Source organism: Corapipo altera, unplaced genomic scaffold, assembly GCF_003945725.1.
Source record: "Corapipo altera isolate COAL_440 unplaced genomic scaffold, ASM394572v1 59747, whole genome shotgun sequence".
NCBI lineage: Eukaryota > Metazoa > Chordata > Aves > Passeriformes > Pipridae > Corapipo > Corapipo altera.
In genome coordinates this window covers 3,373-12,469 of record NW_020885372.1, presented here as the reverse complement: position 1 = coordinate 12,469, position 9,097 = coordinate 3,373, and the positions used below count along the sequence as shown (strand labels likewise).

The 9,097-nt window shown below is 49.6% G+C and overlaps 1 protein-coding gene and 1 long non-coding RNA gene across 3 annotated transcripts in view; both read left to right on the top strand.

Moving 5' to 3' along the window:
• LOC113940442 (mothers against decapentaplegic homolog 4-like) overlaps positions 1-8,808 on the top strand; it is a 13,855-nt gene extending 5,047 nt beyond the window's left edge. For both annotated transcript variants that reach the window (XM_027631583.1, XM_027631582.1), the window contains 5 exons: positions 2,099-2,149; positions 3,972-4,155; positions 5,090-5,258; positions 6,455-6,593; positions 7,918-8,808. In XM_027631583.1, coding sequence (XP_027487384.1) covers positions 2,099-2,149; positions 3,972-4,155; positions 5,090-5,258; positions 6,455-6,593; positions 7,918-8,129 — 755 coding nt within the window. In that variant the 3' untranslated portion in view covers positions 8,130-8,808. The remainder of the gene's footprint in view (positions 1-2,098; positions 2,150-3,971; positions 4,156-5,089; positions 5,259-6,454; positions 6,594-7,917) is intronic.
• On the top strand, positions 7,463-7,671 carry LOC113940443. Its single transcript, XR_003525440.1, has 2 exons — positions 7,463-7,592; positions 7,635-7,671. It is a non-coding gene; the product is annotated as an uncharacterized LOC113940443 (long non-coding RNA).
• Positions 8,809-9,097: the final 289 nt, after the last annotated feature.

Sequence of the window (9,097 nt, the reverse complement as noted above, 5' to 3'; positions counted from 1 at the left end):
TGGTTGCAGTCTGGTTGAGAGTGGTGGTTGCAGTCTGGTTGAGAGTGATGGTCACAGTCTGGTCAAGAGTGATGGTCACAGTCTGGTCAAGAGTGATGGTTGCAGTCTGGTGAGAGTGGTGGTTACAGTCTGGTCGAGAGTAGTGGTTGCAGTCTGGTTGAGAGTGATGGTTGCAGTCTGGTTGAGAGTGATGGTTGCAGTCTGGTTGAGAGTGATGGTCTCAGTCTGGTCAAGAGTGGTGGTCTCAGTCTGGTCAAGAGTGGTGGTTGCAGTCTAGTCAAGAGTGATGGTCACAGTCTGATCAAGAGTGGTGGTCTCAGTCTGGTCAAGAGTGGTGATCTGCAGTCTTCCTCTGGATCCCATGAGTGGTTAAAAAAGTCCCAAGACTCCAAGATTATCTATCCTCCAGTTCAGGCAGGAATGCCCAGTGCCTCCCTCAGGACGGGGAGTTCCACAAAGGGCATGAGGACAGGGGACACCCTCCTATCTCACAGGCCTCTGAACACCCAGTTTACAGCCTGAGGAGTCAGGGCTGCTCTGGGCAGAGGGTGTAAATGGTCTATTGGTAACAGTTTCTGGGAAATGGCATGGAAGGCTCTAGAATACACAGGTTTGGGTTACACCCATCCAGTGATGAACTGGTCCCAGCTGTCCTAACTAGGACAGCTCATTCCTGCTCCTCCCTTACCCCCCACTCCTCCATCTGTGGTTACAGAACCACCATTACCCCCTTACTGTGTTCTGACAGCCTAGAGCTTGAGGGTCTTCCCTCTTTTGAAGCAGCAGAGGTAGAAACTCAGTTGTAGTGACACCCTTTATGTTACACATCTCTCACTACACCTAACAAAAGTAGCCTTTCCTTCCTAAAACCTCTGTTTTTAAAGCTCTGCAGTCCTGTGCTAAGCCTTTCCCTGGCAGAAAAAGGAAGTTGAGCTGGCGCGGGTATTTTTTTTTTTTTCCTTTCAAAACTTGAAAATTCCTGGCTGTCTTCATTTTCTGGAGGTTTTTAGAAGACCTGTGCCCGTGCACACTTCCCAGTTTAAAAGAACTTCCCTGGAGCACTGTGCACGAAACACCTGTCAATAAAAGTGGTCTTTGCCACAGCCTGATCCACGAGTGCATCAGCACACAGAGCTGAAAATCTTTTTCATCTGTGAAACAGGACAACAGTCTCTCTTGTTTTAAGGTAGAGGAGATGGGAAGGGAAAAAAAAAAGGTGATCAGACTTGTAGTGGAGGTGTGTGCAGCACAGTTAATGCATTACAGGGGTTTTATATAAGTTTTCTAAGTTTTGTGGCAGAAAGCTGGAACAGCTCTTTTTTTTCTAACACAGTGTTTATTAGAATGTTCCCCTTATTAGAACATGTAACACATACTCTGATATAGATCACTGGCATGCAGCAGCTAGTGGAGGAGAGAGATATGCTGTACATCAGCGTTAGAACCACTTTTCATCTTGTCTCCATGAACAAAACCGCGGCGCAGAGACAATTATTAGATTTTATTGCTTTGTTCCGTTGGGATCCCACCTCACTGATCCTGTGTTACCTGTGAGGAATATGCCGGGGTGGAAGAAGCTCTGGTGGTGCCGTGGCTACTCCGTAGATGTTTCCCAGTGCCCGTGTCTTTCCGTGGTTAATGTTTGTGACTGGCTGGTGGTGCCACACTGAGCTTTTCTTGGCTGCTGCCGTGTTTCTCACTTCGCGAAGTTGGCGTGTTTCACACCTACCAGAGTTGTGCCTGCTTTGACATCCTGTTGCAAAAGCTGCTGCTGCTTGTAATACTATGTTTGAGTCTTTCCTCCCCGCTGCCTGTAAGGGACCCAGTCACTTCATAAAGTGGAGAGAAGAATCTGGCTCGTACCAGGACTGTATTCAGTATTTTTTTTTTCCTTTAGAAAATGAGTTCTCTGGGGCTTTTTTTTTTTTCCCCCATCTCGAGGGACTGTCTCCTATGGTCAAGTCCACAGCATGCTGGACAACTTGTTCCGTGATGGAGGAAACTAATGAAGTGTGATTTATTTCATAGGAAAACAAGCTAAGAAAGAAAACCTCGTTTTTCCCTCGTGTAAAACAAATTGCATGTCTTGTTTTTAAAGGGCCGGTTCACAACGAGCTCGCATTCCAGCCTCCAATATCAAATCATCCTGGTGAGTGAACACTAACATGTGGTGCTAATATTGATAGATATATAGATATACTAATACTGTGAGAAGGAGGGGAACCATACTTGAGTTTGGACATCTCTTTTGGAGATGAGACCTGCGTAGTTGAAAAGCCTAAAAGTTTATTCCTTGTTTATTCCTTGGCCCGTTGCTAGGGCAGTGCCAGGAATTAAACTGCTGATAGTTACTGGCTGAACTTTTAACTGTAGCTGAATCGTATTTCACTTTTTTTTTTTTTATGTTGGTCTTTCACCCCGTTGATTTCATCCCGCTGAGTCCTCCCAGAGAGGAGCAATTTATTTGAAGATAAACTAAAAGGAATTGAGGCTCCTCGGTTTAATTTTTTTCTGATAAGAGCCAGAACAGTTCCTCAAGGCGAGCAAGTGTGCTGTTGGGTGCTGCTGTCTGTGGTGTGGGAGGATCAGTGGCAGCACTGGGAGAGCTCTCCTTCCCCACTGCTTCTCAGGGTGTTGTGTTTGGGGCGTTCCATCGTGTTCTGCTCCTCCTGTTCTGGGTGCACTGCGGTGCTGATGCGGTGGCAGGACGGGGGGAGATGGCTTCCCACTGGCAGAGGGGTTATATTAGATATTGGGAAGAGATTCTTGAGGGTGGTGAGACCCTGGCACAGGTTGCCCAGAGAAGCTGTAGCTGCCCCTGGATCACTGGAAGTGTCCAAGGCCAGGTTGGACAGGGCTTGGAGCAACCTGGGATAGTGGAAGGTGACAGGAGGTGGGGCTAAGTTGAGCTTTAAGGTCCCTTCCAGCCCAAACCAGCCTGTGATTCCAGCATTTTCTTTACCCTCCCTGACAAACACGTCCCAGCTGTGTTACCCTTTGGTGAAAACGGATCCTTACAGTCACTAGAAGTGCCGAGTCCCCAGAATCCCCGGTGACTGCAGCTTGTGACAGCTTCAGGTTTTAACGCGTCTGAGGAGAGAGAAACTCTTATTAAACAGTGAAAAGCACACACAGCACACCTCAGGAGGCTTGACAGGCCAGATGCTCCCAGGTGGCACAGAGACAGCAGACACTCCTGTGCAAAACCACCTTGTCTCCTCCGGCAGGTTCCGTCACTTAACTGGAGTGTTTGGGTTTCAGTGGAACCCTCCGGGGAGCCTGGGCCTTCCTTCCTTTGCAGGCAGCCATCTTTCCTCTGCAGGCAGTTTTTCAGGCAGCCAGGAGGAGTTAAAAGGCACCTCTTTGCTGTGAAAACACGCCGTTTTGTTCTGCCCCCTCTCTTAATGCTTCCTGGTTTTATCCCATCCCCGACTGTGTGCAGACAAGATCGGTGTGTGGGATCTTTGATGTGGTGTTTTTTCCCCCCCCCCCCCGTTGCCCTGCTTTCCAGATCCAGTTCCCTTTGCAGGGAGGGTAGAGAAATCCGACTTCACCTGGGAGGTGATTCCTCCTGTATCTCAAAGCCAGATCTGTTTCAGAGTTCGTTTCTGCCAGCCCAGCCAGGCGTGTGGGCATAAACATACGACTTCCTTGTACTTAAAGCTGTACTTATGAAGTGCAGGTGGCTTACAAAATCCAGCTGGAATTAGGGTACAAGCACAAAAACTTGTAAGACCTTAGCTGCAGAAGCCTCCAGCACTGATAAAAACAACAAGCCCGTGTTTGTCCCCGAGTGTGGTATTTTTCTGTGTTGCTGACATGCCTTTGTCTATCAGAACTTGCTTATGTGAACGTGCACTCCTCTCTGAACGACAGCTGCAGTTTGCAGAAGGCTTAATTGATTGTCTGGAGTGGATTTGCAGGCTTTTTTTTCCGCGCCTTCCAGTGGGTTAACTGTGAGCATTCCTCAGCCCCAGAGTACTGGTGTTCGATCGCGTACTTCGAGATGGACGTGCAGGTCGGGGAGACGTTCAAGGTCCCCTCCAGCTGCCCCATCGTCACCGTGGACGGATACGTGGATCCTTCTGGGGGAGACCGCTTCTGCCTGGGCCAGCTTTCCAACGTGCACAGAACAGAAGCCATAGAGAGAGCGAGGTACCCCCTGAGAGCTCCCGTGGGGCGGTGGTCGTGCTTTTTTGTGTTGCCTTGCGGTGCGTGGGATCTCCAGAGCCGGCGCCTGTGTTCGTCTGGGCTGAGTCACCTTGGAGTGTGTCTCTCTGTGCCACTCCTGGGGTGGTGAGCTGTGTGACAAGAGCCCTGCAGAGGCCTTGCAAGCCTCTCTCTGCTTTGCTTCCAGAGGCTGTGGTTCGGGGATAAAATTAGCGACTCGTGCCGTTGCGTGTGCGGGCTGAGTGAGTGCTGGCTCTCCACACTGCAGGGTGGTGTGAGAAGGGCTGCAGCACAGAGATTTGTCAAAGGAGCAAAGGGAGGTTCATAGGGAGCTGCTGGGTTTTCATTCTCCTGCCGTGCTTGGGCTGGGCTTTGATGTGGAAGCACGGAGAGCTGAAAGCAACCTCGCGGCTTTTCTTCCCCCTCTTTGAAAGGAGAAGGAAGAAAACGACTCCGTGTCTCCGGAAATGTCACGTTGTGACAATCAAAATGTTAGACTGTGACCCAGACAAACAGTTCTGCATTAAAATGTGCCTTTTTTTTTTTTTTAATGTTCTTGAGTGACTTTCCATAAAAAAAAATACTTGTGTGACTTTACGCTTCTGAGCCCGTTTGGTGTCCCGGCCCTGTGCTGCCTGCGAGTGTGGTAGTTGCTAATCTCTGCTTCTGCCTTCTGTGTTTCCCACAGACCTTTACATGACTCCACAGGTGGGTTTTTATCTCTCAGCTCCACGTAACTAGGCACTAACTCGCCCCTAAAACAACAACTCCGGTTTCAGGTCCTCGCGCGGGCGGGGAGCGCGAAGCTGAGGCGCCGCAGGCGGGAGGGAGAGAACGACACAGGCTCGTGTCTCGTTCTGCCGTGAGCACACGGGTGCATTGGCTCTGTTTGTTTGTTTGTTTTTTCCCCCTCCCCAAGGTTGCACATAGGCAAAGGGGTGCAGCTGGAGTGCAAGGGGGAAGGCGACGTGTGGGTGCGGTGCCTGAGCGACCACGCGGTGTTCGTGCAGAGCTACTACCTGGACAGGGAGGCGGGACGTGCCCCGGGGGACGCCGTGCACAAGATCTACCCAAGTGCATACATAAAGGTGGGTCTGGGGCTCCTGGGTTGAAAACTGGGGGCCTGGGGGAGGCAGGCTCCTGGAGATGTTAGGGAGGCGCAGAAACAGGCGCTTCCAAAAAAAACGGCCTGAGAATTTCGCCTGGGGGGAACCTGTAAAAATCGCCCCGAGCTGAAGGTGTCGTCGGGGTACCTCAAAAGTGAGTTCATTTTGTGTTTCATCGCCGGCAGGTTTTGGTATTTTTAGGTCTAAACCTAAAATTTTTAGCGCAGGTTCAGTCAACTCCTTCTCTCCGAAAAGCGGGGAAAACGCGTGTAAATTCAGTAGGAACGTAAAACGCGTTTTGAACTGGTTACGAAGAGGGGAAGTGATCCAGAGATCAGAGGGAGCTGTGTGGAAACCAGAGTGTTTTGGGGAGGTTCTGGGTTGGGCGCACCTCTGCCAGGCTTTAAGCTTTATTTTGGACGAAGCCACGCTTGTGAAAAATCAGTCTTGTGTTAAACTGCTTGAAACCTGCGGCGGGCTGTTTTTTTTTTAATCCTCGGTTTTGCAGGCAAATTACTCAGTGAAGGTGAAAGAAACTCCACCAGCCTCTGTGTAGGAGCCTTCTAGTTGTGAGAACAGAGTTCCTGTAGGTTAATTGATGGCAAATAGTGATTAGTGATCACAGAGGTGCAGAATGCCATCAGCCCGAAACCTGCAGCTTCAGACCTGTCAGCTGCTGGTATTTCTTTTGAATAGACTAGCACAGTTCAGTGAAGCAAAGTTGTTTGGTCCGTTTGTTTATTATTTTATCATTTATATTTTCGTTTATTTACGTGTTTTATTTGTTGGCCTTTTTTTTTTTTTTTTTTTTTTAATTCGTGTGCCTATTTTCTGGAAGTCCAGGGGTTTGACTGGAAAGCAGGAATATAACCAGGCATCCTTCAGCCTGTGTGACCCTGCGGGTCGTTTCCACACCGAGGCGCTGCTTCAGGCAGGTTCTGGTACTGCCAGTGGCGGTGACATCACGGGAGGAACCTCTGAGGATCAGCTTAAAGGGGTTATTTTCTGCTGGAAATGAAACCAGTCAGGGAAAGGTTCACTTCCACCCAGGCGTGTGGTGGGACCGCGGAAGTCTCTCAGAAAGGTTACTGGGGGGGGGGCGGGATTTGGGGAGTTCTGTCCCCTGTTGATTCTGACGACTCTGACCGGGTCGGGTGTTTCAATGTTTTTGTTCTCAGGTGTTTGATTTGCGCCAGTGCCACCGTCAGATGCAGCAGCAGGCTGCCACTGCCCAGGCTGCCGCTGCCGCTCAGGCTGCAGCCGTGGCAGGGAACATCCCCGGGCCGGGATCCGTGGGTGGAATCGCCCCAGCCATCAGTAAGTGCCTCCAGCAGCTCGGTTTGCTTTTGTTCTCCTCGCCCCCCCGAAAACAATGGGGGAGTGTTTTCACTTCAGACAGAGGCGGTTTTGGCTGCTCAGACCCCAGCTTGAAAAGCGGATCTTCGGTGCCTGAGCTCCTAAAAAGGGATTACTGGGCAACAAAAGCCCTTGACCAGGTGTGTAGGAAAACTTAAGATCCTCGAGGAAGAGAGCGTTTTTCTCTTCTTTTATTTCTTTTTTTTTTATTATTATTATTAGTCTAGGGTGGCGTTTTCTTAGCTGCTAAATTCTGGATCCTTGAAATCGTTCCTGAAGCACCTTTAAAAGTGAAAGTACTTACATGTCTCAGTCTGCTTTGCGTGCCACAGTGTGTTCTTGGTTCCTTGTCTTGCCATGTGGCTCTTCCCAACCGTCCTAAGAATTGTTTAAGGCATTTTGAGGAATGTATTAAACTTCTTTTTTTTTTTTTTTTTTTTTTGCCTTGTGAACTGAAGTTTGCCAGCTGTATTTATTTTTGTCTTTTTATTTTACTGGCTGTGTGAGCAGTGTCATTTTGCTAACCCAGCTTCCTGCAGGTGACCAGTCTGAGTTCCTAGACTGAAAATGCAGCGTTGGGCAAACCTCAGGAATAACTGTTTTGTGACTGTGCTTCCTAAAGAGGGTTTACATGCGTTGCAGGGCATTTGGGTTTCATCCCATCTGCTTTATGTAGGTTTAGTTGGGGTGTTAGGAAGGAATTCTTTGCTGGCTGTGAGGCCCTGGCACAGGTTGCCCAGAGAAGCTGTGGCTGCCCCTGGATCCCTGGAAGTGTTGGAAATCCAGGTTGGATGGGGTTTGGAGCAACCTGGGCTAGTGGAAGGTGTCCCTGCCCATGGCAGGGGGTGGAACTGATGGTCTATAAGGTCCTTTCCAACCCACCCTTCTGTGATTCTCTGATCAGGGAGAGCTTTGTGTTTCAGCACCCTTTCAGGAGTGCAGAACACTGACACAAAAGGTGTGTTTCAGCACCCTTTCAGGCGTGCAGAACTGACCAGAAAGGTGTGTTTCAGCACCCTTTCAGGCGTGCAGAACACTGGGAGAAGAATGTGAGGAATCCCAGTGAACAGCAGAGATGTGGAGGAGTGGGTTGGCCTTGTCCCCGTGCTGAGGGGGGAGCTGTACCTGAGCAGGCAGGGGAGAGGGAGCTGTACCTGAGCAGGCAGGGGAGGGGGAGCTGTACCTGAGCAGGCAGGGGAGGGGGAGCTGTACCTGAGCAGGCAGGGGTGTCTGAGCAGAGAGGGGACGAAAGGACAGTGTGACCACCCCCGCCCCTGCCGTGCAGGTCTGTCGGCCGCCGCCGGGATCGGCGTGGACGACCTGCGCCGCCTGTGCATCCTCAGGATGAGCTTCGTGAAGGGCTGGGGGCCCGACTACCCGCGGCAGAGCATCAAGGAGACGCCCTGCTGGATCGAGATCCACCTGCACCGCGCCCTGCAGCTGCTGGACGAGGTGCTGCACACCATGCCCATCGCGGACCCCCAGCCCCTGGACTGAGACCCCGCCCGCGGCGCCGTGAGGGATGGTGGATTTGTATCATAACCGTTCTGTTTATAACCCGGAGATACATCTTAACTTCTGTCTCTGCTTAACCTTCCGGAAAAAAAAACAAAAAAAACAAAAAAAACAAAACAAAACCAGGTTTTAAAAATGTGTTTGCCGCCTTGCTCTCAGCAGAAAAAAGGAAACCGAACGCGCGGAAATTTTGGGGTTTCAGTTGTTTTTTTCAGAACTTAAAATTTGTCGGGATAACGGGGGCTTTGAAAAGCGAAAGGTGAGCGCCCTTTGGAGGCTTCACAGTGTTGGGTTTGGTCCCTTTGTTCCCTCTGAAACTTTTTCCTTCTCTTATCGTGGCATCTTGGTGATAAACTTCACAGGAGCCTTTTGTACGCAGAATATATATTATATATATATATTTATATCTGAAATTTTTCCTTCTAATAGTTACAAACATTTACCTTATAGGGCCTTTAAAATTCCAGCTGATTTGTGACGTTCTGTTTAGGGAAGAGTAGTTAGCAGGAGACTTCTTTACTTTTGTCGATGACCTTGTTATGGTTTTTTTCCAGGTTAAAGCCTAGAAGCTGCCAAAAAAAAAAGTGAGGGGATGAGACAACATGACATTGTCGGTTAAAAACTTCATCATTAGGTTTTTTGGGAGAGGAAAAAAAAAAAAGATACCTTAGTTTTTTTTTTTTTTTTTCTACTTATAAAGCCATGTGAGTTTTTTTTTTTAAAACCAAAACACTAAAGGAGGGCACTCGGTTGGGGTGCAGCAGCGTGGGGTCTGCAGAGCTGACACTGAAGTTGCAGGAGCGTGTTTTCGTAATTACTGCTGACCTCTCTGACGTTTTGCTCGAGCAGAACCGGTCAGGATTAATCAGCACCACTCTGTTTTTCGCTCGCCACGTGCCACGACAGCGCCGCGTGCGACAGCCCGGGACCGGGGTTTGTTCTTTTTTTTG